At 44.0% G+C, this 14,388-nt stretch overlaps 1 protein-coding gene across 1 annotated transcript; it reads right to left on the reverse strand.

Moving 5' to 3' along the window:
* Positions 1 to 1,057: 1,057 nt before the first annotated feature.
* On the reverse strand, positions 1,058 to 2,483 carry LOC123107324 (protein SRG1-like). Its single transcript, XM_044529309.1, has 3 exons — positions 1,994 to 2,483; positions 1,578 to 1,905; positions 1,058 to 1,500 (listed from the first exon to the last, which is right to left on the reverse strand). Exons 1-3 carry the CDS (start codon positions 2,470 to 2,472, stop codon positions 1,201 to 1,203), a joined length of 1,107 nt encoding a protein of 368 aa, XP_044385244.1. The 5' UTR covers positions 2,473 to 2,483; the 3' UTR covers positions 1,058 to 1,200.
* Positions 2,484 to 14,388: the final 11,905 nt, after the last annotated feature.

Below are 14,388 nucleotides of genomic sequence, written 5' to 3' on the forward strand. Positions count from 1 at the left end.
TTCCTTGGCCAACCAGAGAATGGGAGGAGAAAATTGCTAGCACTATAATTGGAAGTTAATATATACGTGATTAATAATTCGCATGAAATTAGCCAATGAAGGCGACATACCGAAGGAAAAAAAAGGGAAACTTGCTTCAATTACCACTTCAATTTAATGAGGCTGACTAAAAAATGGGAATATCTTGTGATGGCTGCTTGACTAATGAAGGCAGTGCTAGGAATGACATTCCGTATCACACACGACTATTCACAGTTAAATAGTCCCACATCGATTTCTTATACTAAAAGGATTTCTTAAATACCATCAATCTATATACATTCATAAATTGTTTGAAATATTAACAAGCCGCCTTGAAAATAACGAGCAGAGAATGAGAATGAGGAGGTGCATCATCGGGCATTAATCGCATAAGTATGCAGAATTAAATGAGGACGTGCCCCTCCTGCATGATAAAGGAGGGCCTTGGACTATTGATTTGAAAACAGGAATAGTGGTCTCCCATACAATCCTCACTACAATCACGCCAATTTTATCTTCCATTGCAACGCACGAGCCCTTTTACTAGTAATAATAAAGGGACTATTGCTTCTGCCCGTCCATCATTAAAATTACCCCCAAAGTTGACAGAAATTACCCACTATGCCATCTATGAATGGAAAAACGTTTTGATTCACTACATGGGCCATTTCCTTTGGTTTATATACGGTGCGGCCCCTAATGAAACACAACAACACAGTCAGCGCATTGGCCAAAGCTTTATTCCCCCATCCAGGAGACTTGAGTTCCACTCCCTTTTCTTTTTTGCAAATTCAAATGCCTTTCATAATCATATCTTTCAAACCCTAACTCCAAATTTAACACGTTATATATGAAAATTGTTTAGAAAAATATGTAGATGGCTACGTTCGCTCGCAAAATATAGAGTGTTACAAAAAAGGCCTCGCTTGGGGCCTAGTCAGAGTCGATTTTGTACCCGACCTTGAGTATGTTTGCACGCCCACCAATTTGATATATGCCACAGGTCTTAGTACTAAAAGTGACAATTTCCATCAAGTTTAAGCACCGATGGTGTAATTGACTCTTTATTTTATTTCATGGAGGTGATCATATGTGAAGTACACCGATCAACTCATATTCACACTACACTTGTGGCAGTGAGATAGGAACATCATGCACACACTCTCTACAACAAATTATTTAGTTGTTTGCAACCACTGCGCACCCTTCCAGTTCGGCGTCGGCCTCAGCATTGATCCTGACATTGAGAAAGTCGACGGTGCGACCACCCGCTGCAAATGCATCCCAGTATCCATCGGCCAATGTCTGAACCAAGCTGTTCTTGAACATCGCCGGGCGCTTCTCGTGGACTAGCATCCCCGACGGCCCTATGATCCTCTCGGGCTCTGGCTGGTAGAACATCGCCAGTGACAGCCTCTCCTTGTCGGCGCTCGTCACCACGCGGTGCCACGGCGCCTTGAAGATTGCATTGCTGACGATCTGTGTGCATAGGAATGAGATACTACTCTTGTTCATGATCTTTGCAAATTACAGCAGTTATATGCACGTATACATACCTCCATGCCCTCGCCGACAACGACCAACAGGTCATTACCGAGCATGGGGACATCAACCCAGTGGCCGTCCTTGAGCACCTGGAAGCCGCCGACGTCCTTGTCCATGAGGAGCAGTGTGATGACAGATTTGTCGGTGTGCGGCTTCAGCCCGTTCACGAGGTCCGGGCGTGGGCAGGGAGGGTAGTAGGTGAACCTCGAGTATGACTTGAACCTCTCACCCACCATGTTGATGAAGAAGCCCTCCTCCTGGTTCAGAAGCTTTGCCATGGCCTTCAGCACATCCATGGTGACTCTCCCACTCTCTAAGGTGTACTCGTGTAGGAGATCCCTGCAGATTATGTATGATCTCCAATATAAATGCAAATAAAAAAGATTTTAAATCACCGAGGGCAACAATTAATGTGTAGGTCGAGTACCTTAGATTCTGTGGCCAGAACGGGAGCCGCCTCTCGTCCTCCGGCTGGAGCTGGAGCCAGAGCCGGTCACACCAGTCAAGGATCTGCTCGTCGGAGTCGATGCGGTCGATGCCGTACCCTTCGTTCTGGAACTTGACGCCGTCGATCACGTTGCCGCACTTCTGCTTCTCCTCCAGCGGCAGGTGGAAGAACTTCCTTGTCGCCTCGAGGATCTCGTCGAGGAACTCCTTTGGCATGCCATGGCCGGTCACCACAAAGAGGCCCCATGACTGGAGCGCAGACCGAAGCTTGGCCGCCTCCTCAACATCATCGGGCATGGCCACACGGCTCGCGTCCACGATGGGGATGACCAGCTTGGCTTGCTGTGCGACGGTGGTCGGCCGGTTCTCCTCGCTTAGCACGTACCTGCTCGGCGGCGCCACAAGTCCAACGTCCGCGGCCACCATCTGCACCAGCTTTCCCTGATCCTGATGAACCATCTTGGCGCTAGAATAGGTCTTCTAAACCAAGTGCACGTACTCTTTCCTTTGGCAGTCTATATATATAGGCTTCAGGTGTGCGCCTATTTCAACGTTAGGTGACAACCAGCAGCAGTGGCCTGAATCGAGGGAGGGTGGGTCCTCTCAGGTGAGCTTCTCTCTCTCAGGTCAAGTGTAATGCCCCATGCCTTTGGTCAGTTCCTCGATTTGGACGATTTCAGGGTTTGGCGTGTGCTGCAATTTATTTGGTATGAACACTAGCAGGGGAATGGATCTGGGATGGTGGATTTATCGTCATAGCAGATGGATTGGCTTTTGTGCAGTGTTGTTTTTTCAGATTAAGTTTTTTCTAGGAAAATTCTTTTGTTACTTACTTTGGTTAGGGATATTTTCGGCATCCAACAAAGAAACATGATAAATTGTAATGCGTCGCATTTTATAAATCGGCAAAGCTAAGTTGATAATGGGCGTATCAGCTTCCTCTCCTTCGATGAAGTTACACTTCCTAGTTTGCCCTGATAGATAGCTGCAGGATGCATGCTTCTGCGCCGCTTCTCAGGGCCGAGAAAGTTGCCAGGTTGATCCTCAGATTCTCTAGTTCTGTGCGGAATCGTGTCCGCTCTTCGCTCTTGGTTACTGCTGAATACTGATGTTGTTTCGGGTGGTGCAACAGGAAAATTTGTTTTTTTTTTGCGATGAATGCCACTCTTTTCCCTCTCTGCCTTGAGGCCTGGGCATGGAGTTGGAATGCTCATGAGCAGCGAGCGTGCCAGGAAGCGAAATCATGATGTTTTTCCTTTGGTAACGAGAAGTGCATCATTTTCGCGAGGTTCCCTAACACAGCAGATGGCCTTTAACTTCTAGCTGGAACTTGCAACCTATAAAGACGTTGTAAATTTTGAAAGGAAGGCATATCAGATTTGCAGTCCAGAAAACATGTTGTGTTCGAGCAAGAGATCATCGTACCATTGTCATTCGGCCAGGCTAGCTCATGTTTGATTGGTATTGTATAACCTCCGTTGTCACTGAGGTGATTTGCCATATGTTGGGCATAAGCCACGGCGATCGCGTCGGGCGTGCGTGTGTGCGCGCGGGACGGACCGCGAGCGTGGCGGGCGTGCGTGTGTGCGTGCGTAGACTAGGGTAGAGGCGCGCGCAGTGTGTGCATGCGTGGCGCCGGACCAGGTGCAGCCGTTGGCGCGTAAGTCAGGGTGACCGAGTCGGGGCCGTTGCGGGCTCGCCGCGTCCTGGGCGCGTTCTTGCGCGGGGTGGACGCGGCTAGAGCGGGCCGGACCGTGTGCTCGGGCGGGTGCAGACGTGGGGTTCGTGCCCAGCGTCTGCCCCGTGTATAAAGCGAAAACATGTTTTAGAGCCTATGCACCCGGGTACTCCTTATCCAACCATTCATTCCTGCATCACGATTCGTGCAAATAAATTTTTCTTTTTTGTTTCTCTCATATAGAACATGTATTTTGTACTTCGACTTTGCAGCACAACAAAGCTTTCTATGTAGAATGTGGGATAAAACTTACAGATTTTTTGGTCCAACATAAATATACAAAATGAGATTTATTTGATTAAAAAATCTTATTTTTCATATTTATGTCGGACAAAAAAATCTGAAAGTTTTATCTCACATTCTAGTTACAAAGTTATGTTGTACTGCAAAGTTTGAAGTTCAAGACATGTTTTATATGAGAGGAACAAAAAAGAGAAAATTCCATGTAATAAGGTAGTTGTGTAGCACAGATCTCAAAGCAACATTGGAGGGTTAGGATAGTGAGGTCCGGGTGCATAAGCTCACAAAATCTGCATTCGGGTATAAAGCCCGTGAGGGGCGAGTTGTAATGGCTGTGGGGTGTGACGAGTACGAGCTCGTGGATTTGGCGTTGTTGCGCCGGGAAAAAAACCACCCTGTTCCTGCGTTCTTCTTCCTCCTTCGGTCTTCTTTTTCCTCAGTTCATCTTGCAGAGAGAGAGAGAGAGAGAGAGAAGAGAGAGAGAGAGAGAGAGAGAGAGAGAGAGAGAGAGAGAGAGAGAGAGAGAGAGAGAGAGAGAGAGAGAGAGAGAGAGAGAGAGAGAGAGAGAGAGAGAGAGAGAGAGAGAGAGAGAGAGAGAGAGAGAGAGAGAGAGAGAGAGAGAGAGAGAGAGAGAGAGAGAGAGAGAGAGAGAGGTACACAGAGCTCCGGCGAGCGAGGGAGAAGGCCCCGGCACCAACACCATATGCATACAGATAATGATATCATGGTGAACAGACGTAGCCTACCTGTAATTTTATTTTTTGCGGGTAGCTGTAATGTTACTTCAGCCAGCGGATGCCGCATCTCCACTGATACAAAAAGCATCACTTCCCGAGGTCCTGCCACGCTAGGAAGCTCGAGCGCCTGAGCTATCGATCTTGGTCTAAACTTCCATGATGCTCTTTATTAGCCTAGAAAAACAAGTAAACTACTATTTTGATTTTGATTGTCAGTTGAAAGAAAATGTTCCATATGTACTTCCTCCGTTCGAAAAAGCTTGCCCCTCAAATGAAGGTATCTAGAAAGCTTGTCCCTCAAATGAATGTATTTAGCACATAAATTTTTTTGGACGGAGGGAGTACAATTTAACATGCATAAGCTGATAATTATCCTTCTGTTTTGGAGAGCCTGGCCGGACATTATAATTTGCCACTAGCCTTGTCTAATTTCACCTTGAACAGGTTGAAATAGACAAGCAAATCAAGGAGCTATAGCTAATCCAGAATGAGCTTTATGATATTTTATTTTGCGGGACATGATTTTTATTCTTGATGGTGTACTAATACTCATGAGTAAACTGAGGACTGAAATCAAATTCATGATGGTGTGCTACTAAAGTTTTATGGATTTTACTTTGATTTTGACTGTCAGTTGAAAGAAAGTGTTTTATACGTACAATTTAACACACATAAGCTGATAACTATCCTTCTGTTTTGGAGAGCTTTATGATTTGCCATTAGCCTTTTCTAATTTCACATTGAACAGGTTGAAATAGACAAGCAAATCAAGGAGCTACAGCTAATCCAGAATGAGCTTTATGATTTTATTTTTTGCAGGGCATGATTTTTGTTCTTGATGGTGTACTAATACTCATGAGTAAACTGAGGACTGAAATCAAATTCATGATGGTGTGCTAAGTTTTATCGATTTTACACTGAGTTTTCTATATACTAATTAGTAGTATTAGTAAACCAAAGATTATTATTCAAATATTCAAGTAATTATTTTAACATGTGTACAGGGCACCATTAGATTCCAGGGACATTTTCAGTTGAAATCCATGCAAAAAACGACAGTAAGAGTTTTTCTCCAACTCCACCTTGTAGATGCACACAACCACAGCTACGTGAATTTGATTTCTTATATCTCCCGCGACACAGTTGTCACTAACGGGGTGTAATTAAATGATTGTTGGAATTTAGTCACTGCAAATGCATCATAAGTGATAACATGATTGGTTCCAGTGCGTCAAATATATTTGAAGGTCGAGATTGGGGTTTGCCACTGTCAACACTGGTACGTATGTATGGTACATATGAACAATTTTAATATATGGCCTTCGCCTCCTCGCAAAAATATATATTCATAGGAAAATGATTCCCGTAAACTGATCGATCCTGCGCGAGCATCTGCCACCTCCATGTCCATTGGATGGGATATTAATCAGACGGTCAGGAGCCAACCCCTCTGTGTCAACATTCTGCAACTCGTCCATTGTTTCGTAAAGGGGTTATGCAACTAGCCCCTTGTTGCAAACTGACTAGGGGTTAGATCCTGCAGCGGCTGGGACTACAGAGGGTGTCGACGGTTGGGACTAGGGAGGGCAGTAGGGCAGGCCTACGGGGCAACCCAGGCAGAACCCCCACGGCGGTGGCCGGCCTCTGTACTGATCGAGAGATCCCTTTCTCTCAGCTTCTGTAGCCGACATAAGTGGTAGGCAGCAGCGGCACCGGTGGTGGTCGGCGGCGGCGACGATGGTTCTCCCCGGCGTGCTTCTGAAACAGCAGGAGCGGCGACTCTATTCCTCTGCTGAGGTCAACGGCGACACGCTCAACACAGGCAACAACACTGGCTTTTCAGCAAATTTTCAGTTTTAAATTTTTCTGCAACATTCCTACTTACGAACTTGGGCTTGTTTGGCGAAGGTCAATGTACCAATTACCAAGAAGAGTAAGCTTGGGCCAAAAACACTTGATTGTGTTTTCCTGGGTTATACTTTCCATAGCATTGGCTATAGATTTCTAGTGGTGAAATCTAAGGTACTTGACATGAATGTTGGTACCATCATGGAGTCGAACGATGCGACTTTCTTTGAGGGTATTTTTCCTATGAAGGATATGCCTAGCTCATCTAGTCAGAGGTCAGAAACAACTCCTGGACCTACTATTCCAGTGGAACATTCCGAGAAGAAACACATAGATATTACTGAGGAGGATGACAATGAAGCTCCTAGAAGGAGCAAGAGACAAAGGATGACAAAGTCATTTGGTGAAGATTTCATTGTGTACCTCGTGAATGATACTCCCACTTCTATTTCAGAAGCTTATGCATGTTCTGATGCTGACTACTGGAAAGAAGCTGTGCGTAGTGAGATGGATTCTATCATGGCTAATGGGACATGGGAGATCACTGATCATCCTTATGGGTGTAAACCTGTAGGGTGTAAGTGGCTGTCTAAGAAAAAGCTTAGGCCTGATGGTACAATTGAAAAGTACAAGGCACGACTTGTTGCCAAGGGCTATACCCAAAAAGAAGGTGAAGATTTCTTTGATACTTATGCACCTGTGGCCATATTGACCACCATTCGAGTACTACTCTCATTGGCCGCCTCACACAATCTTCTTGTCCATCAAATGGACGTTAAGACAACTTTCCTAAATGGAGAGTTGGAGGAGGAAATTTACATGGAACAACCCGATGGTTTTGTAGTAGATGGTCAGGAAGGAAAAGTGTGTAAATTGTTGAAATCTTTGTATGGTTTGAGACAAGCACCTAAGCAGTGGCACGAGAAGTTCGAAAGAACTTTGACATCCATGGGCTTTGTTGCAAACGAAGCCGACAAGTGTGTGTACTATCGCCATGGTGGGGGCGAAGGAGTTATATTATGTTTGTATGTTGATGACATACTTATATTTGGAACAAATCTCAAGGTCATTCAGGAAGTGAAAGATTTTTTGAATCAAAACTTTGAGATGAAAGACCTTGGAGTAGCTGATGTTATCTTGAACATCAAGCTTTTAAGAGGTGGTGATGGTGGGATCACTCTCTTGCAGTCTCACTATGTGGAGAAGATTCTGGATCGCTTTGGATATTCAGATTGCGAAACTTCTCCAACACCTTATGATCCGAGTGTTTTAATTCGGAAGAAGAAGGAGAAAAAAAGGATCAATTGAGATATTCTCAAATCATTGGCTCGCTTATGTATTTAGCTAGTGCTACAAGGCCTGACATCTCGTTTTCTGTGAGTAAACTAAGCCGGTTTGTTTCAAACCCGGGAGATGTTCATTGGCATGCACTTGAGAGAATAATGCGCTATCTGAAAGGTACTGCGAGTTTTGGGCTTCACTATACCGGGTATCCAAGAGTACCTGAAGGTTATAGTGATGCAAATTGGATATCTGATGATGATGAGCTTAAAGAGACAAGTGGTTATGTGTTTACACTTCGTGGTGCCACTGTTTCCTGGAAGTCTTGCAAGCAGACCATCTTAACAAGGTCAACAATGGAAGTAGAACTCACATCATTAGACACAACAGCAATTGAAGCAGAATGGCTTCGAGAACTTTTGATGGACTTGCCGGTGGTTGAAAAACCAATACCAGCTATTCTAATGAACTGTGATTATCAAACAGTGACCGTCACAGTAAACAGTTCTAAGGATAATAAGAAGTCATCAAGACACGTGAGAAGGAGACTGAAATCTGTCAGGTTCATGAGAAACTCCGGAGTTATAGCGTTGGACTATATAAACACATCGAAGAATCTGGCAGATCCCTTCACAAAGGGTTTATCACGAAATGTGATAGACAATGCATCGAAGGAGATGGGACTGAGACCCACTACATAAGTTGTTCATGGTGGTAACCCATTCTTTGTGATCGGAGATCCCGTGAATTAGAATTGGCGAGACAAACTATTGGATAACTGACAGGAGAATATTTATTTGACAAAAATCCACTCCGTTATGATGTAATTCTCTCCTAATCTGTATGGTTGGCCGATATTTTATCTTAATGTGTTTTGAATGGCTTCGGTAGGCAAAGATGTTGTCCTACAGAACATCTAGAAAGAACACACCTATATGAGTTAAACTGTTAAACGTCGCGGTCTGTGAGAGTTGGGTGTTCTCTAATAAACTCATGAAGAGGCCCCGGAGTATGACGCATATGCTCCTACCCGCGGGAAAGTTTTCAGCGGTCTAGTATCGGTCAAGGCTTTTACGTGAAACTTGTTTGCACAAAACTTGCAGTTCAAGGTGTAGTCCACTGTTCAAGTTGTGAACGAGTGTAGCATGGAGTTCTAGGTGGTAGTTCAACTTAACAGTCTCCACCGAAACACCGGCATATAAACAATGTTTTGGAACCATAGGCAAACTTGATGTGCCTCTGGGATCTGGTGGGGGATTGTTAGAATTATTGGGATTTAAACCATCTGTTATATTCAATATTTTCTAGGAAAATCCCATAGGCCCATGTGGCACGTTCATGCATGACAAGAAAGAAGTTAAAATATTTGCGCTAGTGGAAAATGAAACCGAATGGTGGTGAATGATGACATTCATCTCCTCATTGATGGCATCAATATTTTGGTTTCGGTTTCATTTCTTCATTAGTACATTGGTTTCTTCATACCATGCGTGCTAGCATATTTTGTCATGCAAGAACTTGAAACGACTTGCCTACTAATGGGAGACGAAACTGACCACTTAATAGGATTTTTAGTGCGTCTGTTTCTCCTCTCCTTAATGAGAATTAGTGCATCCATTTCAGTTTCTTCTCGTTACCCCTATAAGAGGTCGCTCCTCTTCCCAACGAGACACAACTCTTCGCATTGTTCTAGAGCATTGCACCGCCTACCTCTTTCCCATCTCGCTTCCTGGCATGCACCGGAGAGTGAGACAGCAGGCCTCCGAAACCCCGCCTCTTGTGATCCGGTACGGGAGAGGGGCGATCAGGTTTTTGGGGAGTGTCCTTACGCGACTGCTGGAGTCTTGTTCATCGTGGCTGCGAACGGCGACATCACTGATGACGAGTTCCCCAACGACGACTTCTTCCCCGATGTCAAGGACCTCTTGAGCGACATGACGATCAGGACATCTACACCTTCTGCTACTGCGCCGTATGCCATCTTATCCTCACTGTTAGGGCTAGCATTTGCTTTATTGCTAATAGCAATTGACATGGATATGATGCATTTTGCTTATGATTTTTATTGCATGACTAGTCTCAACGAATTGTTGCTAGTTTCTAGTTTCATCAATATATTGCTATTCATGTTTTATCCATTATTTTTCTAGATTAAACTAAACGGGAAAATGTCTACAAGATGACTAGAAACTATGCCGAATCATATCCATGTCAATTCAAAGCCAGAGGGAGAGCTGGCTGCAGAGCAAGAGCAAGCTTTCCAGGCTACAGACACCCTCTTCAGAGGTGCTGTCTTGAGTGTTCTTGGCGACAAGATTGTCACGAACGCAGGAAGTGAGTTGTATATCATGGAACAGTACCATGACTACAAGATGACTGATGACCGCTTCGTTGTTGAGCAGGCTCATGAGATCCAGTCGCTCACTAAAGAACTTGAGCATCTCAATTGTTTGTTACCGGACAAATTCATTGCCGGATGCATCATTGCCAAGCTTCCTCCTTCATGGAGGAATTTTGCTACCTCTCTGAAGCATAAGAGGAAAGAGTTTACCATTGTCAATCTAATTGGCACTCTTGATGTAGAAGAGAAGGCGAGGGCAAAAGACACACATGCTCGTTTCCATGAGGGGATTTCCAATGCCAATTTGGTACAAAAGAGAAATTTCCAAACCCACAAACCCAAGAACAAAAACTATGCGGGAAAAGGAAAATTTGATGGCAAGTACTGATACGTCTCCAACGTATCTATAAATTTTGATTGCTACATGCTATATTATCTACTGTTTTGGACAATATTGGGCTTTATTATCCACTTTTATATTATTTTTGGGAATAGCCTATTAACCGGAGGCCCAGCCCAGAATTGCTGTTTTTTTGCCTATTTCAGTGTTTCGAAGAAAAAGAATATCAAACGGAGTCGAAACGGAATGAAACCAACTGGAGAAGTTAATTTTGGAAGGAAAGCTACCGGAAAAACTTGGAGTGCACGTCAGGAAAGGAACGAGGGAGCCACGAGGCAGGGGGCGCGCCCACCCCCCTAGGGCGCACCCTCCACCCTCGTGGCTCCCCTGACGTATTTCTTTAACCCATATATACCCACGTACCCTAAAACTATCGAGGAGCACAATAGATCGGGAGTTCCGCCGCTAGAAGCCTCCGTAGCCATAGAAAGCCAATCTAGACCCGTTCCGGCACCCTGCCGGAGGGGGGAAATCCCTCTCCGGTGGCCATCTTCATCATCCCGGTGCTCTCCATGATGAGGAGGGAGTAGTTATCCCTCGGGGCTGAGGGTATGTACCATTAGCTATGTGTTTGATCTCTCTCTCTCTCTCTCTCTCATGTTCTTGACGTGATACGATCTTGATGTATCACGAGCTTTGCTATTATATTTGGATCCTATGATGTTTCTTCCCCCCTCTACTCTCTTGCAATGAATTGAGTTTCCCCTTTGAAGATATCTTATCGGATTGAGTCTTTAAAGATTTGAGAACACTTGATGTATGTCTTGCCGTGCGTATCTGTGGTGACAATGGGATACCACGCGATTCACTTGATGTATGTTTTGGTGATCAACTTGCGGGTTCCGCCCATGAACCTATGCATAGGGGTTGGCACACGTTTTCGTCGTGATTCTCTGGTAGAAACTTTGGGGCACTCTTTGAGGTTATATGTGTTGGTTGAATAGATGAATCTGAGATTGTGTGATGCATATTGTATAATCATACCCACGGATACTTGAGGTGACATTGGAGTATCTAGGTGACATTAGGGTTTTGGTTGATTTCTGTCTTAAGGTGTTATTCTAGTACGAATTCTAGGGTTGTTTGTGACACTTATAGGAATAGCCCAACGGATTGATTGGAAAGAATAACTTTGAGGTGGTTTCATACCCTACCATAATCTCTTCGTTCATTCTCCGCTATTAGTGACTTTGGAGTGACTCTTTGTTGCATGTTGAGGGATAGTTATGTGATCCAATTATGTTATTATTGTTGAGGGAACTTGCACTAGTGAAAGTATGAACCCTAGGCCTTGTTTCCTAGCATTGCAATACCGTTTGTGCTCACTTTTAGCATTAGTTACCTTGCTGTTTTTATATTTTCAGATTACAAAAACCTTTATCTACTACCCATATACCACTTGTATCACCATCTCTTCGCTGAACTAGTGCACCTATACAATTTACCATTGTATTGGGTGTGTTGGGGACACAAGAGACTCTTTGTTATTTGGTTGCAGGGTTGCTTGAGAGAGACCATCTTCATCCTACGCCTCCTACGGATTGATAAACCTTCGGTCATCCACTAGAGGGAAATTTGCTACTGTCCTACAAACCTCTGCACTTGGAGGCCCAACAACGTCTACAAGAAGAAGGTTGTGTAGTAGACATCAAGTACAAAGCCCCACAACTTGTCAACTTCAAGAAGAAGAAGGATACTTAAAAGAAGAAAGGAAAGTGCCATGTATGTGGCAGTGAAGAACATTGGGCTTCATCCTGCAAGGACCACTGGGACATGCGTTAGAATGAGAACAATAGCAAGACCGCTAATGTTGTTATTGGCGACGTTGACATGAAAGATGTCGGGTATGGTAAATTTCCTACCATTCTTTCAGTATGTCATTCTCCAGATTGGTGGATTGACATCGATGCCAATGTACATGTGTGTTCTGACATAAACATGGTTTCTTCTTATCGGGTCGCAAGAACTACACCCGTGCTGATGGGAAACGGGACACATGCTTCTATTCATGGTGTTGGTACGATTGATCTAAAGTTTACTTCGAGAAAGATTGTGCGGCTGAAGAACGTGCAGCATGTCCCTGCTATAAATAAAATTCTTGTCAGCGGTTCTCGTTTGTGTCGAGATGGTTATAGATTGGTATTTGAGTCCAATAAGGTTGTAGTATCTAAGTGTGGACAATTTGTTGGGAAGGGCTGTGAGAGCGGAGGCTTGTTCCGCTTATCTTTGTCACACTTTTGCACTAAAGTTATTAATCATGTTTGCAGTGAAACCGAATCAAATGTTTGGCATTCATGACTCTGTCATATTAACTTTGGTGTCATGACGCGGCTAGCAAATTTGAGTTTAATCCCAAAATTTACAATTGTCAAAGGTTCTAAGTGCCAAATTTGTGTGCAAGCAAAGCAACCTCGCAAGTCTCATGCGACTGTTGAGGCGAGGAATTTGGCTCCACTTGAACTCATACATTCAGATCTTTGCGAGATGAATGGTGTGTTGACAAAAGGTGGAAAAAGATATTTCATGACTCTAATCGATGACTCTACTAGATATTGCATGATATATTTGTGAAAACAAAAGATGAGGCTTTGCACTACTTTAAAATCTATAAAGCCGAAGCATAGAATCAACTCAATTGAAAGATCAAAAGGCTTAGGTCGGATCGCGGTGGAGAGTATTTTTCCAACGAGTTCAATTTATTTTGTGAGGAACATGGTATAATACATGAGAGCACGCCTCCCTACTCTCCCCAGTCAAACGGGTTGCCGAACAAAAGAACCGAACTCCAACTGATTTGGTTAACGCCATGTTAGATACAACGGGACTTTCCAAGGAATGGTGGGGGAGGCTTTGATGACTGCAAGTCATGTCCTAAATAGAGTTCCCACGAAGAATAAAGAGATTACCCCATTTGAAGAATGGGAAAGGAAAAGGCTTAAACTTTCCTACTAACGAAATTGGGGTTGTTTGGCGAAGGTCAATGTACCAATTACCAAGAAGCGTCAGCTTGGGCCAAAAACACTTGATTGCATTTTCCCGGGTTATGCTTTCCATAGCATTGGCTATAGATTTGTAGTGGTGAAATCTAAGGTACTTGACATGAATGTTGGTAACATCCTGGAGTCGAACGATGCGACTTTCTTTGAGGGTATTTTTCCTATGAAGGATATGCCTAGCTCATCTAGTCAGAGGTCAGAAACAACTCCTGGACCTACTATTCCAGTGGAACATTCCGAGAAGAAACACACAGATACTACTGAGGAGGATGACAATGAAGCTCCTAGAAGGAGCAAGAGACAAAGGATGACAAAGTCATTTGGTGAAGATTTCATTGTGTACCTCGTGAATGATACTCCCACTTCTATTTCAGAAGCTTATGCATGTTCTGATGCTGACTACTGGAAAGAAGCTGTGCGTAGTGAGATGGATTCTATCATGGCTAATGGGACATGGGAGATCACTGATCATCCTTATGGGTGTAAACCTGTAGGGTGTAAGTGGCTGTCTAAGAAAAAACTTAGGCCTGATGGTACAATTGAAAAGTACAAGGCACGACTTGTTGCCAAGGGCTATACCCAAAAAGAAGGTGAAGATTTCTTTGATACTTATGCACCTGTGGCCATATTGACCACCATTCGAGTACTACTCTCATTGGCCGCCTCATACAATCTTCTTGTCCATCAAATGGACGTTAAGACAACTTTCCTAAATAGAGAGTTGGAGAAGGAAATTTACATGGAACAACCCGATGGTTTTGTAGTAGATGGTCAGGAAGGAAAAGTGTGTAAAT

The sequence above is a fragment of the Triticum aestivum genome, chromosome 5A, assembly GCF_018294505.1.
Source record: "Triticum aestivum cultivar Chinese Spring chromosome 5A, IWGSC CS RefSeq v2.1, whole genome shotgun sequence".
Lineage (NCBI taxonomy): Eukaryota > Viridiplantae > Streptophyta > Magnoliopsida > Poales > Poaceae > Triticum > Triticum aestivum.